The sequence below is a fragment of the Gossypium raimondii genome, chromosome 12, assembly GCF_025698545.1.
Source record: "Gossypium raimondii isolate GPD5lz chromosome 12, ASM2569854v1, whole genome shotgun sequence".
Lineage (NCBI taxonomy): Eukaryota > Viridiplantae > Streptophyta > Magnoliopsida > Malvales > Malvaceae > Gossypium > Gossypium raimondii.
The window spans coordinates 35,272,274-35,286,366 of NC_068576.1; the positions used below are offsets into that span (position 1 = coordinate 35,272,274).

The following is a 14,093-nucleotide window of genomic DNA, read 5'->3' on the forward strand; positions in this document are numbered from 1 at the left end:
AGTATAAAATATAACCAATACCATACATGTACCAAGTCACAAAGGCAACACATTAAAAAAAATGACTATGTCATACTTGCCAAGTAGTAAACTCTTCCAAGTACTAAGGTACACACTAAGACCCTTAAATACATGCCACAACACTAGACTCAAAATTATTGCATAACTACCAATTCGGTGATAGTGTGAGCTTCGAGACGATTTGACTTGACGAGTTCCACAAGGTGATGATCTACAAAGGGAAAAAAACAAGGGTAAGCATATAGAATGCTTAGTAAGTTCATATGTATTATACAAGGCTTACCTTGAACTTTACCTAAACATTTTAAGCTATCTTAACTTAGAATAACTTTGGCTAGGCATGGCAATCAAAACATCAACAAAATGAATATTGATTTATAATTAGGGTCATTTAATATTATAATCACTTACCATGCTAATTCATGTCACTTTCATGTAACTTATCTCAAAGACACATTCAATCGATAATCATAAGATATTAACAAGAATACATAATTCAAATCAATCATCGATACTATTATCAATCATAAAAATTCTATCATTTTCAATTCAATCCATTCAATGACTTTTCAATTTGGATATTAAGTTCATTCCATAACATTTCACATTTTCAATTTCATTTAAACCATTTCCCCTAATGAACCTTAGTAAACAGGCTGAGATACACAGGTAACTACACCACACCAGTTTCTCGTCCAAGCTGAGTACATTTATATATATATGGTTATCCGTTCAGGCTAAACCAATATCACGACAATTAGATTACTCATCCAAGCTAAACCTGTGTAACATTATACTCGAGAATTCGCAATGAATGTAGGATCTCATTAACACCTGTAATAAATCCCACACAAGCACACACAAAACCCTATTGACATGCCAGTCGTATCCTAACCCTTTACTAAGTTCACACGAGTATCTTTTACACATATAAACGTCACATTTCAATTCAGTCTAATTCTAGCCTTTCATACCAATTCACAACTAATCAATCCATAATCAAACATACATATATAAAATAAAACACATAACAGCCTAAAATAATAATTTCATATGAACTTACCTACTCAAAACACCAAACAAGTTGATTCTTCAGGGACTAATCAACAATTTTAGCTTTTCTTCGATTACCTTCACTTTGATCCATTTTTTATCTATACAATTATTTTATACAACCCATCAATATCAAACATTTTCATATTATGCCATGACATGAATGAACCTATATAAACTCATTTTATGATATCCCTAAAATTTTACATTTTATTAAATTTAGTCATTGAATTGAACTAGCCATAACTTCTAATTTTGAGCCCCAGTTTAAAATCGATTTCACATATATTCATTAGGGAGCCTCTAATACCTATCTCTACTGAAATTTTATAAAAAATTTCATTTTATTCAATTTGGTCCCGATGTACGAAACTAACAATTAAGCTTTACAATCTAGTCCTTTTCATAAACTAACCTTAAATTATATCAATTTGAAGACTAATTATTCAAGAAATTAACAATAAAACTTTCTAAAACTTTAACAGCTTTTATAAATTGGTACATGAATTAGCTAAATCAAGCCCCAATACCTCAAATTCATAAAAATTACAAAAATAAAAATTAAATTAATGACTGTGTTAATGATTGGATTAAGATTTTAAATTGAAAAAAATAATTTAATTTTTAACTTTTAAAGTATAGAGACTAAATCTCAAATTGTAAAAATACAAGTTCTAACAACATATTTTAATTCCATTTGACATAATTTGTATTGCTTACTTTTACAACCTCAGTAGTTGGTTCAAATAGTTAACACAGTTAATTAATTTGGTTAAAATATTGAGGTAGGTTTTAATTAAAACACTCTTTTCAATAAAAATAAAATAAAATAAAATCTATATGATGGTAACTTTTGGATTAAACTTTAGAGTTAATTGCACTAAACATCTCCAAATTATGATCATCATTTTAAATTGGTCTAAAAATTTAAAACATTCTAATTATATCCTTAAACTATTAAGGTTATATCAATCAGTCTTGTTTAAGACTATTAATTTAATCATTATGTGTTATAATTTAAAATAAAAATTTTAAAGAAAAATAAAACATTACCACATAAATTTTAAAAGTAAAACTAAAAACAAAGTAGAACTACAATGAGAGAGAGAGGGAGGGAGTAAACAATAAATCTTTTGTAAAAGCTTTGAGAACCTCAAAACCAAGAGTTATACAACATCCATTTTTCTTAAAATTTTCATTTTAAATCATACCACATAATATCTAACGTGTATTTAATGGTTAAATTAATGATTTTTGTAACACCCTTATACCTAACCCGACTACCAAGTCAAAATAGGAATGTCACATTTGTGTGCCAGAGTAATCCTGGCTAAATTCAATTATCTGAACCCTTTTCTGATCATATTTTAACCCTATGAACATGTTTTTAACATATTTTAGTATACAACTTAAAACTGAGTGAAACTTTTCAGTAAAAATTCATTTTGAATTAGTTATATGTAGAACAGGGCCCAAAGTATCGATACTATCACTAATGTCGATACTTGGGATTAGTTATTGATACCCTTGTGCTGTATCCATACCGTTTTGAGTTTCGAAGTTGAAAAATTCAAGAAAAATACCTTATGTATCGATACCTTGTCCAATGTATCGATACTTCATTCACAATATCGATATTTTGAGCTCGATATCGATACTAAAATGTCATTCGATGCTTTATTTTATGCTAGGGTTAATTTACTACCTTAATCCTTCATATTTTATCCCTTTTTTAGCCCTTGTTTACTTGTCAACTTTAACCATATCAATCCATATACCGAATTATCTCCAAACATCTTTTAATCCTAATTTCATGTACCAATTCATAAGCATATAATTATCTTATATAATTTTAAGCAAATATCAAGTTTTACAATTAAGTCCCTTTTTCATTTCAACCTTAAAACATATAAACTTTATTATCTAAAGGCATTACCCAACCACTTATTTCTTAAACATATGATGTTTTGTAATGAACCTTATGAACATGCCATTAATTCCAAAATTATAAATTTAACACAATTATCAACATTTTACAAATAAGACCTTTACAGGACTTACTCTAAAAATAGTTTATCCTCTCTACATTACGTTATTATTATTAAAATTTACCAATCAATTTGTTGATTAAGGCCTCCTTAATTCATTTTATATCATCCACTTAGTATTTCAATAAAACATTTTTACTTTATGTATTAGCAAAATCATCCTTTGTAACAATTTCTTAGTATTATAACTTTTCAATTATTTTCCTCCTCCTATCCAATCCACATCCTTAATGTTTTTATATATACATAAATCTTTAACTCTTAACATATCATGCCTATGTGTGACATTAATTAAGGATTCCCTAATCACACATGCATACTCTTATCAGGTTGTCCATTTGAGTGACAGTCACTAAAATATTTATATCTCGGCCTTCAAGATTCGAAATTAATATCCGCCTTTTGTTTTTGAAACTAGACTCGATTAAATTTTTACCATAAAAATTTAGGAATTTTTACTTAAGCCAATTAATATAATTTATTCTTCAAATCTTCCTTTATTCTGCTTCTAGGCAGCTCTGACCCTTCTTCACTAAAATTCTATTATCTTTCAGTAAAAATCTTGTATTGAGTTACCATTTGTTTCCCTTGAAAATAGACTCATTAATATTTTATCCATATAAATGCCATTTCCTAAAAGTTCTTGTACAATTTATAATGATTTATCAAAATAGAATCATTCGACATTTGTCTCACAAAATTCATATATCTCATAATCTACTACTCCTTTACTTACATTGTTTCTTTTATGATAAACTAGACTCAATAAGATTTGATTCCATATTTAATTCAACCTCTAATTCAATTTGTAAAAATTTTTGTGAATTTTCGAAGTTAAGCTACTGCTATCGTCCAAAGCTGCTTTAGTAAATACACTTATTTTTCCCATGGAACCTTGATGCTTTGTATAAATTACTTACTTACTCTACTATTTTATTTTAATTCATATAGTATGCATTCTAATCATAACACATTTAACTCAATTCTTTGAAATACAATTAAAGCTAACATGAAAACTTACCTCTTTTACCAATGATTTCCTCCCTTTTTGCTTCTTTTCCTTTCCTTCTTCAGTTCATGACCATCCTTCTCTTTCTTTCAAATTTTCTCCACTTCCATCTACTAATTTCTTGTCCTAAATTTATGTACATACTCTCTAGGATTTCTTCTTCATTTGTCTTCTTTGGTGCCTAGGGAAATTTCCAAAAAAATTGAGAGAAATGGTAGAATCTCATGACAAAGGACTAAGTTGCATAAAAAAAAGCAAAACTTCCCCCTATTTATACTAGTGATGGACAGTGGGCTAATAAAGCATGAAGAATTTTCTTCATGTTTCCATAAAAAAATATCTTAATTAATTAATATTAAAATATTATAAAAAATCTATTAGTCATGATTTCAATCCAATGGCACAATTTCTTCTTACTTTTAAATTTAATTTAGTGGCCCAAATTTGTCCATAACTAAAGAGATTTTCCCATAATTGTCTTATTTAAGAAATGACTATTTTACCCTTGTACTTTTCTACAATTCCATCCTTTTATGACATCTTATTAGTAAAATTTACAATTTAGTCATTCTCATTTCTTCATTTGTTCAATTTGGTCCTTCTAGACTACCCACCCTTAAGATATTTGCACTATTAGCCCTTCAAATTTTACAAATTTATACTTTAACCCCTCACGTTTTAAATATTTACCTTTAACCATAGAACTTTTTATATTTTTACGATTTAAATCCTAGCTCAAATTAATATTTCACAACATACTTCTTATTTCATTTTTATCAAACATCCCTTATCCTTTACTTTCTTTATATCTTATTTCACTAAAAATCTATCTCATTTTATTTTCGACCAAAGGGGGTTTTGGGATTGTTACAATTTTACTAAGGACCTAAGTAACACAACCTTGCTAGTTTGGGATATAATTAAAATATTCTAAAGTTCAGTGACCAATTTAAAAAAGGGTCATAATTTGGGGATGCCTGGTGAAATTAACTCTTCAACTTATGATACTATAAAAGTAAAGGAACTAAATTATATCAAATCAAAGCGTATAGATTAAATCTCGAGTTTGAGCATAATAGAAGACTAAAAATTATAAATTGACCTAAATTTATCATAGTTTCCTCCTTGACGGGATAACATAATTAAGTTTTATGGTGGCTTAATTAACTATATTAATGCCCGGATTAGAAGTTAATCCCATCAATTACTTGATTTAACTACTTTTTTCTTTTTCCTTTAATTTCCTCAACATTATTTTTTGGTCATTTGCTTCACTTTGTCTAAAACCAATTGAAATATAGTAATCAATACTTTTAAAAATTAAATTTTTAGTAGGTCCATTTTTAAATGATTAATAATTGGTGAATTTTTGATAGGTCCCTCTATTATAGGGATCAAATCAAATTAGCACTTCTATTATTAAATAGATTAATTTAATCTTTGTACTATTAAAAGAATAAAATAAGATCAAATTTCAATGGAGTTAGCATTTACTAGTTAAAAAGTCTCATTTATTCTTTATTAGAATATTTTGAAAGTTTTATGGTTACACGAATGAAATCTTTCCTTTAAAGTTAAATTGCAAATGAAAATAATAATCTTCATGTCATTTTAAAACAATAAATATTAGCTCTATTACAATTTGGTCATATTTGATTCTTTTTAATAGTATATGGACTAAATTGATTTGTTCCATAATAGAGGAACTAATTTGATCAAATCCTTATAATAAAGGAACATAGTTGGAACTTTCGCTATTAATAATCTCTCGTTAGTATAAAGCTTTAATTATTGGAGTTGCATTTAAATTTTTATAGTTGAGTTGGGTCTAGTTAGAACTGAATAAAAATTTGGATTAATTGCATCTTACATCCTTAAATTATGACTTATATTTTAAGTTGGTTCCTATTTCATAATGTTCTCATTGAATCTTCATAATATTGGCATTGTTATCAATTAGGTCCTTTTTATTAGTTTAATGTCAACTTAGGCATTAAATGCAAACTCAAATTTGACGTGAAACATATTTAAAATACGTGGTCGAATTTTAAGATTGCATATATCTATTGCGTGGACAACCTTGAATTGACGTGTTAGAAAAAATAAACAATATCATTAAACTTTAGGGATAAAGCAACATTTATTCCCTGAACTTGGCAACTTTTTTAATTTGGTCTCTAAATTTTTTTGTCCACATTAGTCATGAAACTCTTCAAATTTTCCCATTTTTGTCCTTGTGATAATGTGACACTATGATATTGCGTCACGTCATTACCTAAAAATTTATAATATTTTTATAAAAAGTTTAGGTGATAACGTGACAAAATCTCAAAATGTCACACCATCACAATGACCAAAATAGAGAAAAATGCATTGTTCCAAGACTAATGTGGACTAAGAAAAAGTTCAAGGACTAAGTTGGTAAAAGTTACGAAGTTTTAAGACTCAATGTTACCTTATCCCTAAAAATTTAATGGCTATTTCTTTTTCTTTTTTTCTAATATGTCGAATTTAAAGTTGTTCATACGATAGATCCATGTGTTTTGAATTTGCTTCATATAAGATTCAAACTAACATTTAAAACCCAAGCTGATAGTTAAGATGCGATAGAATGATTTGATTGATATGATACTGATATTTAAGGATTCAATTAATATATTTTGAACCTTGGGGACTTACAAGGTAATTAATACATTTTAAAAAGGGATAAACTTCACTCACGGTCATTAAACTATTAGTAAGTTTACATTTTGGCCACTTAACTTCAAAAGGTTACAAAACTAAACTATTTAAAAGTTTTCATTTAAGTTACTGGGTAGTTAAAATTGTTGTTGTATGACCTTCCCAATTTGCATTACCTGCACCAATTGAAAGCTTTCTTTCCTTTTCTCTTCTACAATTCAATTTTTTTTCATGAAACAACTTTTGACGTCATGAATTTACGAATCAAAATTCAAACAATTTTCTTGATTTTTGACATTGACAATCGTATTGACTTGGATCTAGGGTATGCATTCTACTCGTTAATGGGTACTAATTCACTGTACCAATCATTAAACTGTCACCTAGAGCTTGATAGCCAGACTTTTTCTAAAAAAAACTTTCAAATAATTTAGTGACTTAAATGAATATTTTGAAATAGTTTAGTGACCATTTTGTAACTTTTATAAGTTAAATGACCAAAACATAAACTTACTAATAGTTTAGTGGATTTGGGTGTAATTTACCCAAAAAAAAAGGTTTTGTAATGTTTTAGCCGAGTCTAGCGTTGAAGCCTGTAAAATTGTAAATCACCTGCAACCAATAAATGTCGACCACGTAGTCAACGTCCATTCCTTGTCATTGGTTTCTTTTTCTGCAGGAAACTGAGAAAAAACATGGAACCTGCAATGTGTCAATGTTTGGTTACTCTTTCAAAATTTCATGGCAGAATCCTAAAAGAAGCTTTTTTTTTTTTTTAATGCTTTTCATTTATCTTCTTCGAAGGCTCCACCCTTTTTCACCATGAAAAAGATTCCAGCTTGAATAATAGAAAATAAAAAAGATTATTATTTTTTGTTACTTTTGATCTTTTTGATCCATTTGGCTTATTGGGTTTTCTTCAATTTCAGTTTGAATCCAGTTATTTCAATTGAATTCTCCATTAAAACTGTGACTTTTCGTGTATGTATGAAGAAAAAAGTCTTCTTTTTATAGATAATGGATCCATACAGAAATCAATATCCATTTTGTTATCCACATAGATACCCACCACCACCAAATCAAGATCCATATCCACCTACGTCGTATCAACCACCACTTCAATACGCTTATCCACCTCAATCACAATCTTTACGTTATTGTCATTCCCATTCCCTTTCTTTTCCTGGTCCAATCCCTTTTCAACATCCATACCCAGAACCTAGACTAATTCTTCACCACAATGCTAGTTTTCAATACAATTCACAAGACCAACAACCTCCACCACCGGAAAATAAACTCGAACCACCGCCCACTAGTCCTGGTCCCGGTCATAATAGGAAAGAAAGTACTAGTTCTTTAGAATCAAATACAAATTTTAACTCCGTTGCATCATCCACTTATCCGCCATTGGATGATACTCGTCCTACAGCACCTGCGTCACCACCAGCACCTTCTGGGCCGTCGCCGACAACAGAATTACAAAGTCTGGTTTATGGGAACCCTAATGTAGGGAATTTTTATGGATACCCTGCACATACAGTTTCTAATAAGTGGGATGAGGGTTATTACTGCCGGTCCGGTTGGTGTCGTAAACCTATTTTAAACATTAAGAGTAGGTTAGGACGACCGAAACATAGCCGAAGTATGGAAATTATGCCATTTCAAAAAAGTGAATGGAAAGTGTTACTTTTACATGGGAATTTAGATATTTGGGTATGTGATGCTGTTAATATGCCCAATATGGATATGTTTTCAAAGACAATAGGTGATATGATTGTCATGATACCGGCGAATGTTACAAACGCACTCGAGGGACGAATGCAACAAAAAGTTACGTGCGATCCGTATGTTACAATTGCGATTGCGGATGCTATTGTCGGAAGGACTTACGTGATTAATAATTCAGAAAATCCAGTTTGGATGCAACATTTTAATGTACCCGTGGCACACTATGCTAGTGAAGTACATTTTGTTGTTAAAGATAGTGATGTTGTAGGATCACAAATGATAGGTATTGTGCCGATATCAGTTGAAAAATTATACACGGGAGAACGTATCGAGGGAGTTTACCCAATTTTGAATAGTAGTGGAAAGCCTTGTAAGCAAGGAGCTTTTTTACGATTATCGATTCAGTATATACCGATGATAGAATTGAGTTTTTATCATTTTGGAGTTGGTGCAGGTCCGAACTATTGTGGGGTCCCGGGTACTTATTTTCCTCTTAGGATGGGTGGAAAAGTGACTCTTTATCAAGATGCACATGTGCCCGATAAGTGTCTTCCGAAATTGAAACTCGACCACGGGAAGACATTCAGTCACGGAAAGTGTTGGAGTGATATATTTGATGCTATTCAACAAGCTAGGCGGTTGATTTATATTACAGGGTGGTCAGTTTGGCATAAAGTTAGATTGGTCCGAGATACCGGTCATTCTGATTGTACTTTGGGTGATTTGCTTAGGTCGAAATCTCAAGAAGGTGTTCGAGTGCTACTTTTGTTATGGGATGATCCTACTTCAACTAGCATTTTGGGTTACAAAATGGTAACGTATATTCGTTTATGTTGTTAATTTTTGTCCCAGTTAACGGAGAAAAACAACACTTGCAAAACACGAATGACGACATTGAGAGTATGTAAACATAGTGGTCTTCATGTTCATGCGTGTCGTTTCTCTTTAAATGTACCATAACACTTTTTTTATGGTTTTTTTTTACATTAACCTCGTTAAATTCGACAACTTTAGGACGGAATAATGCAAACCCACGATGAGGAAACACGTCGATTTTTTAAGAATTCTTCGGTACAAGTGTTGCTTTGTCCACGTATTGCTGGAAAACGACATAGTTGGGCCAAGCAAAAGGTTAGTTCGGAACAATCCTGCGATTTTTGAGCTTTTCGTTATACATTATGGTCGTGCTTACGGTTGGTTAAATTGATTTGATTATCAGGAAGTTGGGACGATTTATACACACCATCAGAAAACCATAATCTTGGATGCTGATGCAGGGGAAAATCGAAGGAAAATTATTGCTTTTGTTGGTGGCCTTGACTTATGCGATGGACGATACGATTCTCCACGTCATCCTTTATTTAGGACACTAAAAACTTTTCACAACGATGATTATCATAACCCGACGTTCACGGTAACTTACGATTTCTTTTTTTGATTGTTTTATGATGCTTGAGTGTGCCGCAAGTTACGTAGTATTACTCTTTCTTTATTATAGGGTAGTGTTATTGGTTGTCCAAGAGAACCATGGCATGACATGCATTGCAAAATCGATGGACCGGCTGCATACGATGTTCTGGTCAACTTTGAGGAAAGATGGTTGAAGGCCGCAAAGCCTACTGGAATCAAGAAATTAAAATTCACATACGATGATGCTTTGTTAAGGATCGAAAGAATTCAAGACATTATCGGAGTTTCCGATTTTCCCATCCCTAATGACAATGATCCTGAAGCTTGGCATGTTCAGGTACTTTCACTACATGAGGTCGCCTTTAGCGATAAACAAGTCAGTCCAACAACATTAACCTTTTCATTCTTCTGTTGGGGTTTGGAACAAGCAGATTTTTCGCTCCATTGATTCAAATTCCGTTAAAGGCTTTCCAAAGGATCCTAAAGAAGCCACAAGCAAGGTAAAGAAAAAGGTTGCAATTGATTACCCGCTCTTCATTTTTCCATATTGATGGTTCTTTTCTCGTGTGACAGAATTTGGTGTGCGGTAAAAATGTACTTATCGACATGAGCATACATACTGCATATGTCAAGGCTATTCGTTCGGCACAACATTTCATTTATATCGAAAACCAGTACTTTATCGGATCGTCCTTCAATTGGAATACTAATAAAGACTTAGGTATGGGACTTAGTTTCAATTTTCATTACATTTTGATCATGTAAGAAAACGGTAAAATCCTGAGACTTCGACTGGATCGAGTCCATGTGCTAAGACAATAACTATAATCATACATTATTTCTGTAGGAGCTAACAACTTAATTCCAATGGAGATCGCCCTTAAGATCGCCAATAAAATTAAAGCAAACGAGCGATTTGCTGCCTACATTATCGTTCCGATGTGGCCTGAGGGTGTTCCAACCGGTTCTGCCACTCAAAGGATTCTATTTTGGCAGGTATAGTTCGAAGCTTTTACCATCGAGAATTCAACTAGACAGTACATTATATTGCTTAGCCATGGCGGCGTTAACTGCCCTTTTAAGTGGCACTTTTTTGTGTTGTTGCAGAATAAAACTATGCAAATGATGTACGAGACAATTTATGGGGCACTAGTGGAAGCCGGACTCGAGAATGCTTTCGCGCCGCAAGACTTTCTGAATTTCTTCTGTCTTGGCAATCGTGAGGTCGATGAATTCCAAACTCCGGGTACTGCAAATCAAAATACTACTACTGCAACTACTCCTCAGGTAATCCATACCATGATTTTTTCGTACCGTCACATCGTCATACCAATCAAAATCCCATTTGTTCATTGCCTTCCAGAGTCTTAGCCGGAAAAACAGAAGATTTATGGTCTATGTCCATTCGAAAGGCATGATAGTCGACGATGAATACTTAATAATTGGGTCAGCAAACATCAATCAACGCTCGATGGAAGGCACAAGGGACACCGAGATCGCAATGGGAGCTTACCAACCACTACATACTTGGGCGAAACAACGCTCCGCTCCACATGGACAGGTACCGTTATGTTCATTTAATGTTCATCAACATACGTAAATTGCAGGTAAAAGTACGAGGATTTTATATTAGAAGTCAAATTGTATTTTCTCCTTTTTACTCAAAAAATAGTTAAATTAGTCCTGATACATAAGGTCAAAGAGTAAACTAGTCTTTTCTATATATTAAAAAGTCCTTCAAATTCTACTGTTAAAAACTAACGTGGTTGATAGAATAATCAAATAATTACACTTGGTGTGCCACGTGTATCTCATTTTCTTATAGGGACCGGCTTTTAACAATAGAATTGGATGAAATTTTTAACAAAAAAAAGACCAGTTTACTCTTTGATCTAATGTACAATGACTACATTACCTATTTTTTAAGTAGAGGTGACTAAATGCAATCTTGGTACTTTTACCGTACATCGCACCATAATGTCTTAACTTTGTACTTATTTGTTTCGTAGATATACGGATATAGGATGTCGTTGTGGGCAGAACATCTCGGAGTTATCGAGGAATGTTTTACACAACCAGAGAGTCTCGAATGTGTAAGAAGGGTTAAGCATATGGCTGAGATGAACTGGAAACAATTTGCGGCCGATGAAATAACGGAGATGAAAGCACATTTGCTTAAGTACCCCGTCGAAGTGGACCGAAAAGGTAAGGTTTGGCCACTTTCGGGATGCGAAACTTTCCCAGATTGCGGAGGACATATAGTTGGTTCATTTCTTGGCATACAAGAAAATCTTACAATTTGAACATAAATGTTACATTGAAATCAAATTGAAAACTAGAAACAAAGTTTTGTGTGAAGCCAATTTTAATGCAGTCTTTTTAATTATTACATTATTATTACCAAACAGTCCTTTGTAGTTTGTACATTATTCATATATTTTTAAAAAAATATATTTTTCAGGTTTTTTAAATAATATTATTTAAGTTTTTCATTACATAACCACTAAATTATTTTATTGTGTATTTTTAAAATAAATTAAAGAGTTATTGCAAATTATAGTATAAATTTTAAGATATTTTAATTGAATATTCAAAGAATGAATATTGTATTATTCAAGTCCTCTATTTGTCTAATGTTAGCTTGGACATTAAATAATTTGTCATTTTTTTCAAGAGAGGTTAAAATTGAATTATAAATTTTGTTAGACTCAAAATGTAAATTTACCATTGTAAGCTTATAACTTTACAATTTCTAGAATAATCAAATCACAATTTTTTTTTATTTTAAGGGCAAAATGTTATTTTCCATGTATTAACTTATAACTTTTCATATTTTAGAGGGATTAAAGCAAAAAAAATTAATTTAGGAGGCTAGGGCCCTTGCTTCCCCTCTTCTACCCCTAACTATATGAATAATTTGAGTTTAATGACAACACGAGTAAATTTCTCGAGCAAGTTTCTCAATACTAATATTTGCAGCACGGACGCTGCTAACCCAGATAATCTCATCCGTGCTATTCAATTGGGATTTTATTGGGACCTTCAAACATCCCCCTGGCCCAAAGAATCTTAGATAATCTCACCCGTTGACTACATAACCAATTTGAACCCATTACGCATAAATAACTGGCAATCGAGACCCCTATTTTTACTTGAAATCGTCACTTTATATGAAATTAAGGAATCAAATCTATATTCGCGAAAAGACAAATTAAATTTGCCAGTGACCGAGCTCCACCAGATCATCGTTAAATAAAATATACCTTCAAATTATAAAATTTTCTAAATAAACAGAAACACAAAAAAGTAATTCGATCCTAATCTCTATGTTTTCGCAACACTAAAATTTCTCTCTTCTCTCCCCTACAACTAATCAAAAAAAAAATTTCTCCTTCCCCTTCATCCTTCAACATAATAAAATTCTAAAAAAAAAAAAATTCTTCACCTTACACTGATCTTTCATTAGGGCATGGGTATATATAGTCTTGTGGTGCCACCAATGTCAACGGCACCACCAAAATAATTCACATGGGTAGCGTCAATTCCTATGGCATCACCCAAAAAAAAAAATTAACTTCCCCATTTAACACTGATGACGCCGTTCTTTATGGCACCATTAGAGTGGTTACATCATTTCCTATGGCACCAGCCCAAAAAAATTATCAGAATTCCCTAGCACTGGTGACGCCAAATGCTATGGCAGAACCAACAAATTAGTGACACAAATGCCTTTGGCGTCACCTATTAAAAAAATATTTTTTTTTTGTATTCTCCCCTCAAAGTACAAGTATTTTGGATGTGTACAAATACTGGTGATGCCAAAAGCATTAGCGTGACCCAAAGAAATTTTTTTTATGCCCTATAGCCAATGATTGGGTGACAATGATAGATGGTGACACCAATGGCTATGGCGTCATCGACGTTTACTATCCAAAACATGTCATTTACATACATTATTTTCAAAATGAGTCCTTTTCGTAAATAATCAAAAGATTTGAGTCATTTTAATAAAAAAAGCTGCCCCACCTCACATGTCAAAGCCATGACGTGGCCAATTGGCCTAGTTCCTTCATTTAAAAAACTTGAAATATGTTATAAGTTCTTATACTGATTGAAAATTTGAAATTTAGTCTCTCTATTTT

At 31.8% G+C, this 14,093-nt stretch overlaps 1 protein-coding gene across 1 annotated transcript; it reads left to right on the plus strand.

Annotated features, from left to right (window-relative positions):
* Nucleotides 1–8,232: 8,232 nt before the first annotated feature.
* LOC105763813 (phospholipase D beta 1) lies at nucleotides 8,233–12,254 on the plus strand. The gene is made up of 10 exons (XM_012582179.2): nucleotides 8,233–9,354; nucleotides 9,556–9,672; nucleotides 9,761–9,955; nucleotides 10,040–10,288; nucleotides 10,383–10,451; nucleotides 10,525–10,672; nucleotides 10,799–10,947; nucleotides 11,059–11,238; nucleotides 11,315–11,512; nucleotides 11,961–12,254. Exons 1-10 carry the CDS (start codon nucleotides 8,458–8,460, stop codon nucleotides 12,252–12,254), a joined length of 2,496 nt encoding a protein of 831 aa, XP_012437633.2. The 5' UTR covers nucleotides 8,233–8,457.
* Nucleotides 12,255–14,093: the final 1,839 nt, after the last annotated feature.